Source organism: Dermacentor albipictus, chromosome 8 (assembly GCF_038994185.2).
Source record: "Dermacentor albipictus isolate Rhodes 1998 colony chromosome 8, USDA_Dalb.pri_finalv2, whole genome shotgun sequence".
Taxonomy (NCBI): domain Eukaryota; kingdom Metazoa; phylum Arthropoda; class Arachnida; order Ixodida; family Ixodidae; genus Dermacentor; species Dermacentor albipictus.
In genome coordinates this window covers 8,113,050-8,134,211 of record NC_091828.1, presented here as the reverse complement: position 1 = coordinate 8,134,211, position 21,162 = coordinate 8,113,050, and the positions used below count along the sequence as shown (strand labels likewise).

Genomic DNA, 21,162 nt, shown 5'->3' with positions numbered 1-21,162 from the left:
CTCCGTTCAAACGTGTCTGAGTACGCTCACTCGATGAATACTTTTGTTGTTGGCTGCTATATTGTTCAATACAGGGTTAACATGATATCCATTGATAAAAAACTAATGAGATAATTATTGATTCCCAGGTATATCTTTCAAATTTGTTCAGACACATTTCGGAGAGTCTCCCTTTAGTTGAGCCGTATGGTATTCTAAATTGTTCACGAGACGTTCATAGTGGTGGGCCCATTCCTGAGAGATCATGGTAGTGGAAAATCGCACGAAGAAGTAATTATCATAGTGACTCAATTGGTTTAGCAGTTATCCGAAAGACAAGCGGCCCTACATCCCGCTCGACAAACGGTTACATCTCTTCAAGACATGTCTGCTCGTTGCACTGGTTTCCTGCAGCCTAGTGCACGCAAGATAAACTCGTGTCAGTATAATATAAAGGTTAATCTCACTCAGTTTCAATGCGAAAGATTATATGCTCCATTGCGGAAAAATCCCTCGTCGTCGGTGGCTTTCAGAATGATGGTACCGAAAATGCCGGCTGGTGCGAAGAGTAAAGACGCGTTCAAGAATGCTCGGATTGATGCAAGATTTCTGAGGAAAATTTATCAACATTTGATAAATGTTGGTCCACGTGGGAATCGTACCGAGGTCTCCTGGCTGCGAGACGGATGTGCTTTCGCGGTGCCGCGGCGGCTCCGCTGTTCTGGTAGGACAGAGGTGTGCGCAGCGCCTGCGTCATTGCACATCAAGTAACGTCGCAGCCATGTCGCTGACTAAACGTGTGGCCTGGTGCTTGCGTCGTTCGGCACGTGACGACGAAACAAATTTGGAAGAGGTGGCACACGTCATCAGTCTAAAAATAAATAGCATTATTGTTCAATTCAACACCCCTCAGCGGTCCTTCCAGTTAGGAAACCGTCGCGAGCTAGCCAGCGCGTTGATGTACTTGGCGCGTTTTGGGTTGGCCATACCGAGGCGCAGTTAGAATGCAGGGGAGAGCTTGCGCGGACAAGGAATGCGTCGAAAAAAACATTCCGCTAAAGGGACCATAATGCTATCGCATTCATACACGTAAGCAGCCCTAAGTATATATGACGAATTTGTTTTATTATCTTTTTGTATGCAACGCACACTCACTGTGGTGATAACTAGGAAGGATCGCGGCTTGAAGCAGTGATGATGCGTGGGAAGGAATAGTATTAGAACAAAACCACTGCATTACAATATACGCGCACTAGTGTGTGCACACGACCTGTTACTTGTAATGTGTTCGCCAAGCCTGAAATTTCACTTCATTAAAATGAGCCAAGAAATGCTCGAAGTACCTTGCAATTAATGAGCTGCCAAACGCTATTGTATCTGAAAAATACATTGGTGTTTATGACTTGCTGCCTGTGAAATTATTACAGCACGGGGCGGGGCGCAGCGACCTAAAGCGACACTATTAGCGGACATACCGGGACGACCATTTGTAAGGTCCTTGAGTCCTTGGCGTGCGAGGGAAGCAATACCTGCGGTTCTAATGAGTGCTGGGGGGATATTCTGCAAGAGTCCACCTAGTGGACTGTCCACTTCGGCCTGACGTCATCAGATGCGCGTTCTGTTGTTCTGAACTTCAGCGAGTGCTGACGTCATCAAAAGGGAATCCGAACTTGCACTAAAATGCAGTGGAAGACCGCGTACCCGAAGAGCGTAGTGCCCGGGGCGCCCTAGAACTCACCTGTGACAACGTAAATCGAATGAAATGCCGTTTAGCCATTTGCTATTAGTTTCGGTTGTGATTTGCCGAGTGAAGATATGAGACGAGCTTGGCCGCGTGACTGGTAACAACATAATGTGTCTCAAAATTTTATTTTCATCATCTTTTTGTACGGTATAGCGGCGTTTCACTTTTTTCTGGCATTGTAAACTGCAATTGCTAGTTTGCCACCAGAGGGCCACGTATCAAACCGAAACTCAAGATGGCAGCTGTTTGAAATGAATGAAACAGCTGACCACAAACCGTCGCTTACCGAGCATCCCCGTAAACTGACGGCAGCACAGTATGCCTTGTTGGTAGTTGCTGTCTTGGTGCTTTCGCTGACACTAGTGTTGGAACTGAAGCGCAAATATGACTGCGTCTACGCTTGCAGCGAATGGTGGACGCACGATCGTCGGCCACTGAGCGTGGGTAATCCCTGTAAAGTAGCGGTGGCAGTATGTCGTGTTGATGGTTGCTGTCTCGGAGAACTCTCCCATGGTACTGTTGAAATCGTTGTCAATGGGCGCGCACCAGACAGTGTATGCCTGGTCGTCACGACTGCAATGCTTCGAAAGAACTTGCAACTCGAATCGCCTCTAGTACCACACCGACAAATGTATCGTCTGCTGCGTCGACGAAATATGACGTTCAACGGTAAGTCGCGGCATTGAACAGACGGCAGTGATGTTGACTGCGCATAATAATCTTCATGCAGGCCCACAAGTTCAAGAAGAGTGTACTGCAAAGCGTTTATTCATGATGCTGAATAAAAGAGTCCAGTGGCGGTCTGTACGTTTTCCTGAATATTTTCTACCCCTCTGCAGTCAAGCTTCCAGACGACAGTGTTTGTCCATCACAGCGCCATGGCACCACGGGACATTGGCCCTCACATAAACCATCGGCAACAAGAAATTATAATTAACTTTATGGAGCGAAATCCCCGTTTAGTGAAATCAGGAGATCTGGACCCAAAATTCACAGCTCAGAGAAGAAAAGAAATGTGGGAGGAGCTCGCGAAATTGTTAAACGATGCCGGCCCTCCCACAAAGCCCGTGGTGCAGTGGCGTTGTTGGTGGAACCGATTTGTGAGTCGGGCCAGGGCGGACGCAGGAAACCTATCCGCCGAGATGAAGTAAGTAAACCAGGCGCGTATGCTTTAGGGTAACGTCTGTTTCGAGTGTTTACGCAAACCACATTGGAGGTCTACCGGCGGTGGACTCCTTGGGGGAGCGAAGGGCCGAGTGCTCGCCCTACTCGGGCCTGCGAGTACAGTACCGGTGCGGCCTGCGCCTTTCTTGAGCAGTCAATGCGAAGTGAGAATCTCCCTTTATATTTGTATTCCTTTAGAAAAGCCAGGATTGGCAGTTAGAAACCTTCACCTATCCTGTTGCCTTGTTTAACTAAGCAGTAAGGAAGGGCATAATGAGATTTTGTAAATAAAACTAGTAGGCAATAAACAATGCTGGAGCACAAGTTTCCATTACAAATGAAGGCCTTGGAGGCAAGCTGTACCTAAATAGAGCAAAGCCTACTGGATTGCACAATATGCTTCACCTTTTGTAACTATTGTGACCAGTGTCTGCATCTCTTAAGCTTAACAATTAGTTTTTCTTCAATGCAGAGCGACTCCCAGCAACAGCAGCCAAACACCTCAGCTGTGACTGAGGTGTCACAGCCAGGCGACACCTCAGCACCTCGGCAGCAACCACCATCGGCAAGCACCGGCGTCACGGGCGGAAGGTGTACTGCCAGCCGTAAGTGTGTGGTGTATGAACGTGTATGAAAGTGTGTGGTGTGTGAACGTAATTGCGACCTCGCGCCAAAAATGTGTGCATTGAATGTCACCATAGCTGTAATAGTGATATAGAAGTTCCTTGTACTGGTCACTGAAGATGAAAGGCACCTTGCAGTACTTTATGCATGTGAGACAAACATGTCCAGTGAAGACAGGAAACCACAAAGAGAAGGTATACTCACGAGAGGTACTACAACCAATTGATTTTATTGCTGCTTGGTCAGTACCAGTGTACACACAGAGGCACAGCAAGGCAAAAAAGAAAGTAAGCACAAAAACCCTGAGCATGTGTTGGTGGGCTAATTCGTTAAGCATGATTACAAAGACGGCGCCGAATAAAACAACACACGAAGAAGGGGGACGTGCTGTCTTACGTGTCCCCCCTCTTCGTGTGTTGTTTTATTCGGCGCCGTCTTTGTAATCGAAAACCCTGTAGATCACCAAATAAGTTAACGTGGCGTTTGCTTGTTGCGTGCACATGTTGACATTTATTTTTCTAGCGAGGAACCTATACCTCATGAGAAAATTAAATTACGCAAAGGTTCTATGTGTACTGTGTGTGCGCAGTATATGTGTACTGGTTAGTGGTATGTCGAAAAATTGCAGTAACCTTCATAGCGGTGTTGCGATGAAGAGACTACGCAAAACCTATTGTTTTTTTAAATTCGGGACACGATAGATTGAATGTAATGCCCTGAAATAAAAGATGCAATCGTTACAAACATGAGAAAGGAAGACGCACTTTTCACATGTGTATAATGTTGCTTGTCCCCGTCTGCCACGGTGTTGTCATACATTACTTACCGATATGGCCAGTTATACACGCTTCATAGCAAGTGTTTAAATGTGAAAGGCACGTAAAGCTTATTTGTCCACGTGGCGTATTGGTTAATAGGAAAACTGAAGGCATACAAGGAACACTTGTTCGGACAGCACTGTAACCTAGTGGAACTGCTCATGAACGCTATACACACAGACATCGAAACAGCACTGAGGAAAAGGTGTGTCAGCAAGGCATGCCATACATTTTTTGGACGTATATTTGCTATTGCTATCCTGAAGCAGTAAGATGTGCACCTACTTGTAACTATGCATATGTGGTACGTCGTTATGCTGCAATCTCAGAATCATACAGCATGGCAGTGATTTGATAACCTATCGTTTTTTGCGTTTTGGGGGATCAACTTTATGGAACAGGACATGTAGTAACGCACCACTGTAAACTCGTTGACCACTAGATGCTTGGTAAAGGACCAAGCATTCGCATTGACAAGGCAGTTATGTGTGGAAATGTCACCTCGAGCCACACATGCTTTTTTCATTTCATGTAATTTCCTTACAGACCGCAGAGTCGGAATATTACATAAAGGGCAATAACATTTGAACAAAACAAGCCTGCTCATATGTGAATATGCGATGCGAGGAGCCCAAGTGGATGTAAAATGCAAATAGGTGAAGCGTTTGAGTAATGCGTGTAAGAGTCTTGGTCATTAGTGGGTATGAAAGATGCTATGCGTGTGCTTGAGGCAACTTCATGTTTCAACCAACTCTCAGCTGTGCAGCAGATTGTTTAGCATTCAGCTTTAATTGGAGTGGTGAAGAGTCGAACGAACTGAACGCATACTTCATGGATACTCTGTTATTGAATGTTAACGCTACGTATGTTGTACATAATAAGTGCAAATGGATGCTGTATGGTTCAGGTTGTTTGGATATTTAGTAATGAGGCAATGCATGAATAAAGAATTTGTCCAGAAAGGTCTTTAAATGTGAGCAGAACAAGGGCAATGTGAAAAACCGCTTCGAATGTATGTAGTATTATTGGTGGGCAGACAAACCTAACACATGGGAGATGCCCACAAAAAGGTAAAAAAAATTGAATGAACGCAACAACTACAGCACTCTGTGAATGCACACCTGCATGCTATGTATTCGTTGTATGTTTGAGAAAATATTGCACACTTTCAGTCATGCATGTGCGATTACCTAGTGGCTTGCTAACAAAGCTCGCCTATGCATGAAGCTAGGAGTGTAATCTGGGGGGTCTATGTCACTTCTGTTAACTGGCAGAGCTTCATATGGAAAAGTAATTTTGCACAACTTGCACAAATCAGAAGTGAAATTGTCAAGACTGAAATGCAACAAATGTAATTATGCAAATGCCATGCCACACAACACATACATACAGTCCAGCCAAATGAACACTTGCATGACACCGTGTAATGTGGTTGCCGGCTGAGCACTCGCAAATGGCTGTTTCTCTCTATGAGGGGTACGGAAAAGAAAGATTAAGAAAGAACGAGAAACTTCCTAGGTACCTGAACTGCGCATACTATTATCGACTGCCGGGGAATAGGATTTTGTGGGAAGTCGATATATTACAAGAAAGGTTAAATGCACAATGCAAACACTGTACTACACATAAAAGAAACGATGAGCTGCATTAGTTGTGTGGCTGTAAAAGCAACTGTAATTTCCATTTTAACATGCTTCTATTACAATTGCAAGGTTTATGCTCCTCACGTGAGACAATGAAGTATTCGTGTTTCAGGTATGAAGTGTATGCACAGTCAAGTCAAGTACAACGTGAAACATGGTGCAGATGAATACTTGTTTTGCTAATGCTGCCATAATTGCACTGCTCTTCCTTAAACAGCGTAGTTACATTTTTTTTGTCGCGCAGCTTAAAAGCTAGTGTGCTTCCGAAATTATGCAGGGCCTCCAAGAGCTGCATCAAGAGGCCGCTTGCTGCAGCAGGCTGTGGGGGACACCTCAAGAAGGGTAGCCCTCGCAGCCGCAAGAAACGAGGTGGCTGAAAAATTATTGGAAGAGTCCCGCAAGGTGAGATGGCAGTGCTGATAGAGTGTGTACGTGTAATTCAACCCGAGCGAATGAATTTTCGCCGCAGCCAAGTGCAGATGTGTAGTTGGTGAATAGAAATGAAAACAGGGAAAAAGTTCCTACAATTCAGCACGTTAAGCAAACTAGTAACTCAAATGCAGAGACAAGGAATGTATGGTACGAATGTATGAATCTTCATTATGTATGTAACATTTGACATGAGAAGTATTGACTATTGTCTAGGGGATTCTGGAATGTGTTGCGCTTTTCTAGACGGTATGAACATAACTTAATGTGCAAAACAAAGTTGCGCATCACATGCAAGTTTATGCCCAGAAAAGTGAATTGAAGTCTTGTAACGAGCAGCTTGTAGTGCTTAGGCAGCCGCAATACCTTTTGTCACATGTAGTGCTGTTCAATACATTGTTATTCATGTGCGCATAGCTAGCATAAAATGCACTGATTTCTGCAATACAAAGTGATGAACCCTTTTATTGTTGTTTTCCTTTCGGGCATGAAACACCCCCAGCGGTTTTTATTTCTCAGATATTGCAAACGAAATGCCAGTTTCTTTTTGTTTGTACAGAAAGAAAAAAATATGATGCCACCTGCAATGGCAAATGCTACCTTTCTGTAGTCCTCAAATCACTGACACACAAAAGCAATGTCAAAGAAACGCAGAAACACATCAGTGTGTCGACGGCACTGAAAGGGTTCAGGTGATAGCTTATCAGGACCTCGCGGCCTCCAGTATGAGTTTTATACACACTTCTGTAATCAGTTGAAAAGCACTGTGATGCAGCTACATGACATTTGCCAGGCATATGGATAAGTGTAGCGAATCGAAACAGGGCGATGTTTATGTGAATTTGAGACACCTCATAATTTTCACCAATTCTTTCCCCCCCCCCCCTGACCCCCTTTGGCATACGTGAGAACCTTTCGTTATGAATAGCAATGTTGCACTTGCAATGGCCAAAATGCGAGATACTTTCTCCTGGTGTCAGGGGCCACATCATGCCTGCGACAACAGCAGTATTTCTAGTGGTTGTGCTTCCAAACATTGAAGCGTTATTACTGGCACATTCATTTAGAAAACATACATACATTTGACAGAAAATGCATGATGTGCAAGTGGAACAATACAAAACTGTTTTAACTAGCTGTTAGTTGCATACCAATGTGAGCATAAGCAACCCTACATATCACAATGTTGCTTTGAAATTGAGTGCAATTGTTGCTTACCTATCGCCACAAGATAGGCACACTCTTGAGTGTGGTAACATTGCATTGTTTTACACTGCACATTTGTCATTCTGTGGTGTTGACCTAACATGTTTTGTACATGTGACATTTCATTGATGTTTGCCTGCTTGCAGCATTTTCCTGGGTCTTGCACTGACCATGCAGTCCTGCTTGTATATGCACTCTGTGAACTTTTCCCGGGTCAAGCATTCTGTTGTCAGTCGCCCCTGAGATTGTGTCTCATTTCAAATGTTCTCAACAAATTTTGCTCTGCTCGCAAATGCATCAAGATGCCATGCATATCGCTGAACATCTGCACCCAAGCATGCTTTTCATTTATCTATAACGGCCGCTATAACTGTGCTGTAACCACACATCTGGCAATATCTGAATCTCGTGTGAGAGTCCATAAGGTCAAGCAGCCATTGTTGATTGCTTTGTAGCACTTAATGCTTTTATTATGTTATTTGTGACGTCACATGTGTCCGTAGCAGCACACAGCACATGTAAAAGATTTATGCCAATTATGATGACAGAAATCAGCATGGAGCGACATATGATTGCATCAGACAGTTTTACAAACATGGCGCTGACAAGAACTGAAAAAAAACCGGCAATGCTACATAACAACAGAGACGGACGACCAGCACAAGACAATGCGAGGTACAGCTGTAGTTTTTATGAAACGAGACACCCGAGCGCGTTGCTAGTAAGGCAAATGAATAGCACTAACAATATCAATACAAATAAACATGTCAGTTGCAAAGCAGTGACGGGACAATTAGTAACATATGTGAGTAAGTACAAAACGCGCACTGTTAATGAATAAGTCCATTACAACTCATCACTGTTACCTGTAGAAATGGGAGGAAATTACACGACATCTGACTATCAATGCAATACATGCTTGCAGGTTTCACACAGAACTTCGCTAGCACAGGAACATGCATTCCATTTTAATTGTGGATCGAGAGCTATAGTGCAGTAGCAGAAAGAGTTGCACCAAAACCTTTAGGTGAAAGGTGAATAGTACAGAGCAGCGAAACGAAGCTACGAAAGCTTTGTTTCGCAGAACAGGCTTGCATATGTCCTGGGTCGTGAGGTTGACATTACATAGAGTGCATTGTTCGCTTGTCTATGTATTTAACAATCAGACATGTTGCAGTGCCTACCCAACAGTACCCCCTCAGAAAACAATACGTTGGTTCGTCCTTGCAGTGATGCAAGCAGTATTGAGATTGAGAGTGCACACATGCAAGTAGAAGTCACAGTAGGCAAGCACTAGCAAGTTGACGTGATGTGCTGCCATTGCAACACTTCACCCAAATGCGGATGCAAACATCATTCGGCAACGTCACCATGACGAAACAGCACTGGATGAAATCTATACAAGAGCAAAGTTGCGCTCGACCTACCATTAGGCATGCAGGCCATTTCTGCAGTATGTGAAACTAGCTGTTGTTCTGCTGACCCAGAGGCACAGGCCAGACTTCCATGCCTGTCAAGTCACACCTGCACCACGCCAGATGATCAATCACCGAGACCATATGCAAACGCTGCATTAGCCTGTCCTGGCTGGGCCGCAATAGACAAATTAGTCACATGCGAATTGCCACCTGTGCAAAAAGCACAGTTTTGTGCCGGTGAAGGCTAGCCATGTTCACTTACAATACGTGGTTCAAGTGACAACCCTACTAATCGTTCATTAGATTGTCTACACGTTTCGCATGCCTGGCTTTGACCCAACCGTACTCTTGTGTTCCCAGTGCAATTGCATCCAGTGCTGCTGCATGCTGGTAGAGTGAAAGTAGTAGCCTCGTTCTGTCCGTTACATTTTCGCAAGATTTAATGACAGCAGGTCAGAACGTGGCAGCACATTTGTTAGGCGGATGTGTACGAAAGAGCCCAAGTTTGGATGAATGTGTCGGTGCTTGTGGCACTGCATGTGCATGTGTTTCCCCGTCGAAGACGACTGCATGTTCAGCAAAACTCTGCCTTTCACAGTAACATGTATAGAAGCATTGCTGATGAAAGATTTTTATTGCAGCAAACTGCTGAGCTGCGGGTGCTGAACAACCAAGTCGGCAGGCTGGCCGACGCCATGGAGCGGCAGGCCGACGCCCTGGAGCGGCAACTGAGGCCAATATCCGAGTTGGCCACAGTCCTGGCCTCATTTCTAACAAATTACACACCACAAGTTTAGTGGTTATATTTAACGAATGTGTACGTATTAAAAGTTCTTAAAAATACCAGCATATGTTTCAAGGTTTACTAGTAATGTAGTGTGGCAATGTCACAGGTGAAACTGCCCCAAATTATTTTTCAGCAATTCTTGGAGCAAGTAACATTGCGTGTTAGAGCAGTCTGGAGCAGACATATTTGTATTTTGGATCAATTTGGGGCACAAAATATTCATTTTGATGCAATTTGGGGCAGGCCAATGTCAATTTTGGTGGAATAATGGAATTTATAGGGCACTTCGAAAGCACATAGGTACATTAAAGACCAACACGAAAACAACATTACAGTATGTAAAGAGGCAGCATTGTGCATGTTTTTCTGCATAAAGGCAAGAGCATTTGTGGCACTATCATCTAACTGCACATTCTCGTGCCATAGCTGATAACTGCAATGTTATTAAATCATGTGGCGCAATCAACGCGGTCACACAGCTTCTAGTTCACGATATGTCACTGCAGACGCAGAGAGCCGTGACCAACTCCGGGCTGGTGAAACTTCTAGCTATTCCAATCTGTTTTTGCCGCAATAGCAATTATGTGGACGCTGTAGGCGCATTTCCGCCGTCGCTGTAGCCATGATGTTCCAGATTAATTCCAGGGGCGATAACGACGTTGGCGTGTACTGTATGCTGTAAAGTATGTGCGAGTGAAAGCGTGTGAGGATGGGTCGACGATGCCATTTGACGAACTCAACATTTAATGAAGTACATTCTAATTACAACCTCCCAAGTGTACGTACATGCGCCGGCCACTAGCGTGAAGCGCTGAAAAGTCTGCTGTTGTGAGCGAAAAAATTCATGTGGGAGGCTCGTTGGCTAGGTGTGCAGCATGTGAACAGCTGTTCCCCCCTTTTTTTATATAGAATTCCCTCCCTGTTCATGGCACAGTATGGAACAGGAATTCACCTTTCTGTCAAGATGGTGCAATTGACAAGGGAGTTCCAGCTTTGCAATAATGTTGTGAGGTACCATGCACTTCCAGTGCTTTTCAAGTATGGATAGGCACCGCACATCTTTGTTGTGCCATTGGAGTATAGAAAAAAGCCGATTTTAAGCTAATTCTTGCACCCTCACTGCCAACACAACATCACGTATACTTCGTGTAGCTTACACAAATGCATGCCAAAGCTATGAATTACATGGATTAGTAGTTTGCGTCCGAGCCGCTAACTGATGTCACCATTTCTTCCTACGCTCATGCTGAAAGGAAATACTAATAAAGTGTTACGCACGCACACTTCTTTGCAGTACAAACGAGCATAACTTGTCGGTTTAAGTAAACCGCTCCTCGATGATGGGACACAAATCTGTGTCCGCCTCAGACAGAGGAAAAATCTCGTCATGTTAACGACTTCCAGCATAAATAACTCTCGATGTGTGTCACAATGTAACACACGTAGGAAACACTATGGAAGTATTCAACAACAAACTGAAGGGAACATGATGAATACGGCCAATCATTCAAAGAGGTCAAATTCTATTAAAAGAATTGTCGCACGACACCATTTGAGCAAGCACAGTAACAGCACAGTCCACATAGCATGTCTTCCAGTGCATACAGAACAACAAACTGTTGCCACAAAAGTTTGAGTGCGTTCCTTAACAGCTTATGCTATCGAAACCTAAGCTGCATGCATTTCTTGGTTTCGTTCATGAGTGAACATGACCTCGTAGGGGCACATGGAAATACCCGGTAATAAGAAGCTTGTCTTTGTCAGCCATGCAACAAAACTCGGACTTTCTCAGTCACAGCAATACAGGCGACACATTGAGATACACATGATAATGCAACATAGATCGTAACGTATCATTTAACCAAATAATGTGACCAGCGAATTTTGAAACGCACCTAAAAACAAAAAACTTCGTATGATGAGCCCCACACTGCTTTTAACACAATGCTTAGTTTCCGTTGTAAATTTATTTTCAAAGTTGTGCAACACAATAGAAGGGAATGAAATTTAAATTTTGTCAGCCACTCAAACGAGGAACAATTGCGCAAGTTGCACTTTTTAACATGAACCGCATAGTTCGAGTTCGCAAAGGTGTTGCAAATATGCTGCCAATTTAATATTGTACATCATCAAGCGTACTTAATGTGCAGCAATGCTACGTAAGCTGTACCACGTTTGAAGGTCATTGTTGGGTGTCATTCACACTCAGGTACATATAATCGTGTTATGTTACACGTCGTGGCGACCTTCTTTCATTAAGCTTTCCGAAATTACCTGTTAGCGGATTTGTAGTAAAATTTGCCCCTATGTTACGCACAGGTGCCATTTTTCTTGTAATACCGCAATTTTTATTTCTTCTTAGGGTTCAACACATTTCAATGCGATTGCTGTGATGGTGATGTTACGCAAGCGACTTGTACAGTTTGGATACACTTTAAATGGAACCTCTGGTGTTTGTGTACATTAGGATGTTTTAATATCCAAATGCCGCTGACATTACTGTTACCAGTGGAATGGCATAATTGGCTTAGAAGCTCATCCGTAATTTCAAATTGCCAATAAACCTTCGATTGCTCAGACACAGTCAGCACTGCAGCATCGATATTTTTTGAGCCCACTGTGCAAGGCAGCTGACATGCCCAAACACAACACCGTGTGCTGCAGGTAGACAAAGAAAAGCATCGGTTGTGACGTATCTCACAATGATGATTGCTGGCCATCGACTCGTGCAAAAGGGTCCTAGCTTCGTCGTTTGTGGTCTAGGTGGTCGTGTAGTGTACGACATCACAAACACGGGAAGCCAAGTGCAGAGTTATACATGCGTGGGCATGGCCCGGGAGCATGCAACCAATATTTGAGGTTCGTGATAAGGAAAACTAATTCATGTTTAGTCACATCGTTTGGCATGAACAATTAAAGTGCAAAAGGGAACGTATACTCAACATTTCTATTTCAAGGCCAGAGGACATAGAAAAATTTCCCACGTTGCCCTTTCAGTGACCATTTTCAATTGGCTGTGAGAATGACCTCCCTATTAGATATATGGTGGAGGCTACAAAATGCTTCAACTATTTAAAAAAAAGGTAGTACGCAGCACTTTCACATGTTTAGAAACTTCTGCAACATTGCAGGTTACGAAAGTATTACACATTCACCTCGAAGTGACGCTTTTGTGTTATAAGAAGCAATCACGTGCGATTACACCCATAAAAAAATACTGCTCCTCCACATACGGTGAAGGTATCAGTCCCACTTTCATTGAGCAAAAATTGTTCTTGCAGCCTCCATGCATTACAATTGCTTCACGCAAACCTTTCGTGTATGTGTTTGAAGAAAGCTGTTGCTCCTCGAAGATTAGCAATTGCACACTACATGGCTCATACGAACACTTGCAGTAGACATCCTTGCTCTACAGTGGTGCAACAGAGTTGATACCAAGTTGAGAAGATTCTGCCGAGGGAAATGCGAGACTGGACCCACTACCACGTCACAGCTATGATACTAACGGAATTTCACAAGGCCGACAGTACAGCAACAATTGAACAACAGTTCTGGATGACGCATTATTGACAACAAAGTAGCGACACGATGCACACGATGGTGTGGTGATGACGGCGTTACGGCCACTGAACGTCAACCATGAAATGTTGAAGCTGTGTAGGAAATATGATGACAATGGCCTAACACACACACAGCGAGATGACATGATGCTGGAATTCATGAACCTGGTATGCTGACAAAAACAGGATGACAATGGTGTCATCACAAGGTCAAAGCCAATGATGGAGATGGTATTGTGCGATTCTGACTCAGAGATGCGGGCACAATGAATGCAACGGCATGCCTGATGTAGGGTAGCAAAGTGGACTCAGTCTGGTTAAATTCCCTGCCTTTCCTTCTTCCCTTTGTCTCTCTCTGTCTTATTGAATAATAACAGCTGATTTCACGGTATGACGACAACGGCATAGGCAGCAGCACGATATGCAATGGAAAGGCGGTGAGAGTGATACTGAAAATGACACAAATACGATGAAGTGACAAGAAAGAAATCACAACAGCATTAGGGGGATGAAGTAATGGTAACATCGCAACTGCATGCTATAATGCCATTACGCTATGATGCTGGGATGTTGCAATGATGTGCAACCATTCTTACTGCTCTTCTTTTCTCACTGTTCATGCAAGATGCACGGTGCATTACATTCATGACTGTCAACAGAAAGCGAGAACACCACAGCTACACATACCCACACTGCACGACACACAGCCACACAGGTGTCGCGTCTCGGAAGCAGTAAACTGCTAGCTTCAGCCAAAAACACAGCACACAAGCTAAACTGCGAGTACGTGTACCCACACTGCACGACACACAGCCACACAGGTGTCGCGTCTCAGAGGCAGTAAACTGCTAGCTTCAGCCAAAACACAGCACACAAGTTAAACTGCGAGTACGTGTACCCACACTGCACGACACACAGCCACACAGGAGTCGCGTCTCAGAGGCAGTAAACTGCTAGCTTCAGCCAAAACACAGCACACAAGTTAAACTGCGAGTACGTGTACCCACACTGCACGACACACAGCCACACAGGTGTCGCGTCTCAGAGGCAGTAAACTGCTAGCTTCAGCCAAAACACAGCACACAAGTTAAACTGCGAGTACGTGTACCCACACTGCACGACACACAGCCACACAGGTGTCGCGTCTCAGAGGCAGTAAACTGCTAGCTTCAGCCAAAACACAGCACACAAGTTAAACTGCGAGTACGTGTACCCACACTGCACGACACACAGCCACACAGGTGTCGCGTCTCAGAGGCAGTAAACTGCTAGCTTCAGCCAAAACACAGCACACAAGTTAAACTGCGAGTACGTGTACCCACACTGCACGACACACAGCCACACAGGAGTCGCGTCTCAGAGGCAGTAAACTGCTAGCTTCAGCCAAAACACAGCACACAAGTTAAACTGCGAGTACGTGTACCCACACTGCACGACACACAGCCACACAGGTGTCGCGTCTCAGAGGCAGTAAACTGCTAGCTTCAGCCAAAACACAGCACACAAGTTAAACTGCGAGTATGTGTACCCACACTGCACGACACACAGCCACACAGGTGTCGCGTCTCAGAGGCAGTAAACTGCTAGCTTCAGCCAAAACACAGCACACAAGTTAAACTGCGAGTACGTGTACCCACACTGCACGACACACAGCCACACAGGTGTCGCGTCTCAGAGGCAGTAAACTGCTAGCTTCAGCCAAAACACAGCACACAAGCTAAACTGCGAGTACGTGTACCCACACTGCACGACACACAGCCACACAGGTGTCGCGTCTCAGAGGCAGTAAACTGCTAGCTTCAGCCAAAACACAGCACACAAGCTAAACTGCGAGTACGTGTACCCACACTGCACGACACACAGCCACACAGGTGTCGCGTCTCGGAGGCAGTAAACTGCTAGCTCCAGCCCAAAACACAGCACACAAGCAAAACTGCGAGTACGTGTACCCACACTGCACGACACACAGGTGTTGCGTCTCAGAGGCAGTAAACTGCTTGCTGCAGCCCAAACACAGTGAAGGAGAAAAATTGCGAGTAACTGTAGTCCCACCACACGGAGCACAGTGACGCACATGTGGCGCCGTGCCGGAAGCAAGCTCATTGTGCATAACTTTCTAGCTGTCCAGTGCGTGACGTTGCGCTCGACGGCGAGCTCGCTGAATGTGCAGCAAATGTGCATTGCGGCTGATGCCATACAGTGCAATTTGCCTGTCCCGTGTGGCCTTTCCCCTTGCGTACAGCGTTCTGCCGCCACGGGTCGGACCGCCGTCATCACTTGGCAAGGCGTCGTCCTCGTCGTCGTCGTCATCCTCACCGGCAATGTTGCTGTCGTCGTCAAGAAGCGGCTCGCTGGCGTCGAGACATAAGTTATGCAGCGCTGCACAAGCCGCGACAATCTTTTCCGCTACAGCGGGGCAGTACTGCAGCGCACGATAACGCTGCAAGCAGCGGAACCGACTCTTCATAAGGCCGATGCAGCGCTCCACCACAGACCTCATCGACGCGTGAGCTTGATTAAAACGGCCCTCCGGAGACGATAGCGCGGGATGTCCCGGAACCGGCGTGATGAGCCATGGCTCCAGTGGGTATGCACTGTCGCCTGCAGAATAAATGTAGCGCAGGAATTGCGCCGAATTCATTATAGACATTGGCTGCGGTTCACAAGCGCGTTTATATGCATTTCTGTACTCACCAAGGAGAAACTCTCCTCTGTGGACGATTTCGGTGTCGGCGAAAATGCTCCGAAGGGCTGAGCCACGCCATACGTATGCGTCGTGACACGAGCCGGCGAAGCGAGGGTCGATGGCCAGCACTCGCATGTTCGAGTCACACACCTGTGAATTGCAGTATATCAGTAAATTAAGTTGTTGTCGCGCGTTGGGATTTCGTATATATCATGAGTACATTAGGTAGAGCGTGCTTACCACCATGGTGTTCAGCGCGTAGTATCCCTTCCGACACCAGTACGTCTGCTTCTCGGCTGGGGGCAGGTCCGGGCCGGCTATAGCGATGTAGGTGCCGTCCACGCATCCCACGACGTCAGAGATGTTGCCGCTCCGCAAGAAACCTTGCTTGACGAGCGCTATCTCCGATCTCGTACGCGGAAACGACACCCAGCGCTGTTCGGTGCCGACACGGACGATCGCTTCCGATACCGCGCGAACGCAGCGGCTGACAGACGGCTGGGACAGCGATACGGTGGCTTCGCTACCGACAGCCGTTTGGAAGCCACCGGTAGCATAAAACCGAAGGGCGCAAATCACCTGATCTTGAACGGTGAGCCCTTCTCTCTCGCGCGCCAGGTCGTCCGATAACTGCTCGCACAGCCACATCGCCGTCGTTTTCGAAAGGCGAAAGTGCCGCCGAAAAGACTCGTCGGACATGGCGAACGGGTCCCGTTGTTCTCGAAGTCGCCTCTCTCCTCCGTGATCAAAAAGCAAAAAAAGCAGGCTCGCATCCATCGTTGTGCTGCGGTCTACTCCAAACAAAGGAATCGCAGAAAGATCCGTTGATGCGCGGTGACTGTTTGAATCACGTGAACGCGCCGAAGCATGTTCAGTTATCACACAAAACGTGAAGAGTAAGTGCAACACCACTGACGTCAGTCTGACGTTTCAGAAAGGAACCGGAAGCTAGGAGCGCTGGTCGGCATCGTCATTTGTAGACCTACAGCCAATCAGCGGCGGCCGAAGTGGACAGTCCACTAGGTGGACTCTTGCAGAATAGCCCCCCTGGAGAACGAAATGGAGAACGGAATGAGTTCCAGGAGAACGAAGTTTGTTGTAGCACGCTGTCCGAGATTTACGGCATCATCCCTCCCTATTAGGCGAATGCACTTTTACAGCCAAGCTGTATACCTGCACCGTCCCAGGAAATTTCCGTGTCCTTGGCGTGGGTCGATACCGGGGACAGTGCAATGCCGGGTCGATCAGCGGCAATGGTGAAGCAGGCGTTGAACCCTCCGAATGAGTGGGTGCCGAGGATAGCGCAATACCGGCCAGGCCTGTGGTGAAAGTGAAATAGGCATTAAGCACTCCCCATACATGGGCCAATGCCGAAGATAGGGAAATGCCGGGCCGATCTGTGGCAAAGGTGAAGCAGGTGCGAAGCCCTCCCCATACGTCAGCCGAACCCGAAGATAGTGCGATACCGGGCCGACCCGCGGCGGTGGTGAAGCAGGCGTTAAACACTCCCCATAAATGAGCCGATCCCGAAAATACTGCAGTACTGGCCCGGTCTGCGGTGTAGGGGAAGCAAGCACTAAGCACTCCCCATACGTCGGCCGTTCTCGAAGATAGTGTAATGCCGGGCCGACCGGTGGCAGAGTTGCAGTTCGCCATTAAGGGGCCCAGATACACAGCTTCGCTGGTCATCCTTCTTCACATAGTGCAAGGGCTCTGATATTTTTTAACAGGTCATGTGCCCTAAAGCGTCCCCATCCTCGAATATTTACTCCAATGTATGGGAGTGATAGAACAATACAATTCCCTCATTTCATTCCGTTGGCTAGCTGTGGCAGGATTCTTCTGTGAAAACTCCGACAGGGAGTTTTAAAAAACTCCCCCCGCCGAAACAAGTTGGTCACGTGGCGCTTCCCATGAGGCTGTGTGCCACGCCAGTGACCTGCCACGTTCGGCGGAGTCGGCAGTGGCCCTGGCTGACGGTTTGCTTACATCTGCCAAGTGGCATTCCGTAACAGCTCTTCATAAATTTCAGTTCAGCTCAGTTCAATTTATTTCCAACACAATAATGGGGGTCATCCAGCCACAAAAGCTGTCAAAGACAACTTGAGGGGACCTGGGGACTATACAGACAGCAGAGAAAGTGATACATTCACAAAAGAAGAATTTGAAAGACTTTACATCACAGGGCAGCAGCAGATTTCTTGAAGGGGTGTGGGCAGATTGTTCTAGAAAAACGGGCCAACCTGTTACGCAATGCCTCATGACTTCGAGTGTACCGGAATCTTGGAAGAACTCTAACATAACCCTAATCCATAAGAATGGGAACGCCAAAAACTTGAAAAATTATAGACCGATCAGCTTACTGTCCGCCGCCTACAAAGTATTTACTAAGGTTATCGCAAATATAATCAGGAACACCTTAGACTTCTGTCAACCAAGGGACCAGGCAAGATTCTGTAGACTACTCAACAAAAGACCATATTCACACTATCAATCAGGTTACAGATAAATGTGCTGAATATAACCAACCCTTATACATAACTTTCATTGATTACGAGAAGGCGTTTGATTCAGTCGAAAGCTCAGCAGTCATGGAGGCATTACGGAATCAGGGGGTACACTAGCCATATGTAAAAATACCGAGATAGCTATAGCGGCTCCACAGCCACCGTATTCCTCCATAAAGAAAGCAACAACATCCCAATAAAGGAAGGCGTCAGGCAGGGAGATACAATCTCTCCAATACTATTCACAGCGTGTTTACAGAAGGTATTCAGAGACCTGGATTGGGCAGAATTGGGGATAAGAGTTAACGCAGAATACCTTAGTAACTTGCGATTCGCTGATGGTATTGCCCTGCTTAGTAACTCAGGGGACAATTTTCAATGCATGCTCACTGACCTGGGGAGGCAAAGCAGAAGGGTGGGTCAAAAAATATTCTGCAGAAAACTAAAGTTATGTTTACAGTCTCGGAAGAGAACAGCAGTTTACGATGGGTAGCGAGGCAATGGAAGTGGTTAGGGAATACATCTACTTTGGACAGGTAATGACTGCGGATGCGGATCATGAGACTGAAATAATCAGAAGAATAAGAATGGGTTGGGGTGAGAAAAATGTACAACTGCTGTGTCTTACCAGTACTCACGTACGGGGCAAAAGCCTGGAGGCTTACGAAAAGGGTTCTACTTAAATTGAGGACGACACAACCAGCTATGAAAAGAAGAATGATGGGTGTAACGCTACGGGATCAGAAAAGATCAGATTGGGTGAAGAAGCAAACGAGAGTTAACGACACCTTAGTTGAAATCGAGCAAAAGAAATGGGCATGGGTAGGACATGTAATGAGTTGGGAAGATAACCGGTGGTCATTAAGGGTTACGGACTGGATACCAAGGGCAGGGTAGCGTAGCAGGAGGCGGCAGTAAGTTAGGTGGACGGATGAGATTAAGAAGTTTGCAGGGACAACAAGGCCCCAATATCAGTACATGACCGGGGTAGTTAGAGAAGTATGGGAGAGGCCTTTGCCCTGCAGTGGGCGTAACCAGGTATATGATGACATCACAGGGTGTTCTTAAATAGTGAAAATAATATACAATGCAAGATAAAATTAAAGAGAGATAGGGCAACTACGATCGTACAATGAAAACAAACATGAAAAAATAAACAGGCACTTGTGTTAAAGCGTTCTTGGCTCATTCAACGAAAAACATATTATTTGCCACTTGAATTTACAGAGTTCCACGCTGAAATTTATTTGTGAATTGACACGCTTAATTAGTGCCGGTACTTGATAAGCGGGAGCCGTCCTTCATAATTTGTACGTGTTTCTGGTGTTATCCGTTCGTTGCACAGTGAACAATGAGCTGACGTTGTGTGTGCTGAATGTAACAGGTTATGTTTATGTATGTGTAGGCGAAGTTTGTAGTCTGTTCCCCTATTTCCTTCCAGAAAGGGTTATAAGAGTTCCAGAAAGCTCACTGTATCTCAGCTTCAAGTAGGTTAGCTGTGACCACTTTGCTGTCAACGATGAAACCAAGAGCAACGTTTTCATGTGCGGAAAAAGGCTAAAACATACCTTGAACCTGCTCATTGACTCGTGATGTCGGCACAAGTTTGTGACTATTTTTTCGTGCTGCGTGACCGTGGCTTGTGTTCTTCAGTAGGTGAAATGCGGCTTTTATGTCCTTGTGGGTACATGCTGACAACGTCCGATGTAATGTTTGAAAGGACCGCGTAGCAATGGCAACAGCAGCCTCTGTTCGAGCGACGGCGTCTGTGCTACTCGCACATGAATGGGATACTCCAAGTTAGTTGGGGTGCTGTGTTGTCAGTGAGAAAGACCGTTATGCAAGCAACTATTTTAATCTATCTGTCTGGGATATCATCGCAAAAGAAAAGTTGTGGGACATAAGTATGCATACAGTATATAAAGTTTCTTACTGGGCGATGTGAATTGAATTGTTATCGTGCATTTCGGATTTGGTCATGTTGTTGCTTCTGATAATGCAATACCATTATGTTCCATCCCAGACACTGATTTATAAGCATGCCTATTCTCTCCGAGTGTGAGGATTCGCTCGACAGGTAAGGGATGTAGCGCCTTTTCTCGATCGAGAGAGATTGCTTGCACTCTCAGCAAGTATTGTGGTCTAGAAAATGTATTACTGCGCATTTTTCATTGTTGCGTTGGCTGCTGCGCATCATGCTCACACGTATTGAATTCTTGCTACGCTGCAGCCATCTTGAGGAGGGTGATGGCCTCCAGAGACGTGCAATGTGTTTGGCTGCGAAAAGAACGATGGCCAGTGGACGCACCATCACGCTCTGCTAAAATGACTCTATTGGAGCACGGCCGCTCTATAAAAATTGTGATTGAACTTTGTGAAAATGTGAAGCCAAAAACCGCCTCGTCTTGCATGCTTAGCAGCAGCCTCTCTTTTACCAATCCTGCATACCCAGAACCTCTACCTCACAAGAGAGCCGCATGTTCTTCTCGTCGGGCCGCTGCCACCGCTACATCTGTGGCCATTTCCTGCCAACGGACGTTTCCAAGAGTGCCATTTCGAGCTGCTCTAGCGTCTTCCGCTGTAGCATAATTTCTAGG

The 21,162-nt window shown here is 46.1% G+C and overlaps 2 protein-coding genes across 5 annotated transcripts; one reads left to right on the top strand and one right to left on the bottom strand.

Annotated features, from left to right (window-relative positions):
- The first annotated feature begins 1,548 nt into the window (after window positions 1–1,548).
- Window positions 1,549–14,706, top strand: LOC135900160 (uncharacterized). 4 transcript variants are annotated; one of them, XR_011507825.1, is made up of 7 exons: window positions 1,549–2,392; window positions 2,454–2,523; window positions 2,940–3,051; window positions 3,360–3,492; window positions 6,250–6,374; window positions 9,667–14,087; window positions 14,299–14,706. XR_011507825.1 is itself a non-coding variant. In XM_070523045.1 (6 exons), the coding sequence occupies exons 1-6, from the start codon at window positions 1,975–1,977 to the stop codon at window positions 9,820–9,822; spliced, it is 1,014 nt and encodes a 337-aa protein (XP_070379146.1). In that variant the 5' UTR covers window positions 1,549–1,974; the 3' UTR covers window positions 9,823–14,276. The 4 variants fall into 4 exon arrangements, 2 of the variants coding, with proteins under 2 accessions (XP_070379146.1, XP_070379147.1); XR_011507826.1 differs by lacking the exon at window positions 14,299–14,706 and adding an exon at window positions 14,194–14,245; XM_070523045.1 differs by lacking the exon at window positions 14,299–14,706 and having other exon boundaries at window positions 9,667–14,276.
- Window positions 14,707–16,268: 1,562 nt separating this feature from the next.
- LOC139046751 (putative nuclease HARBI1) lies at window positions 16,269–16,706 on the bottom strand. Its single transcript, XM_070523262.1, has one exon. The coding sequence runs from the start codon at window positions 16,704–16,706 to the stop codon at window positions 16,269–16,271; it is 438 nt and encodes a 145-aa protein (XP_070379363.1).
- Window positions 16,707–21,162: the final 4,456 nt, after the last annotated feature.

Coding starts and splice junctions, on each gene's coding strand:
- LOC135900160 (XM_070523045.1), top strand. CDS start 1,975: ATGAATGAAACAGCTGACCACAAACCGTCGCTTACCGAGCATCCCCGT. Junction 2,393..2,453: donor ACGAAATATGACGTTCAACG/GTAAGTCGCGGC, acceptor ATCTTCATGCAG/GCCCACAAGTTCAAGAAGAG. Junction 2,524..2,939: donor AATAAAAGAGTCCAGTGGCG/GTCTGTACGTTT, acceptor ACCACATTGGAG/GTCTACCGGCGGTGGACTCC.
- LOC139046751 (XM_070523262.1), bottom strand. CDS start 16,706: ATGTGGCTGTGCGAGCAGTTATCGGACGACCTGGCGCGCGAGAGAGAA.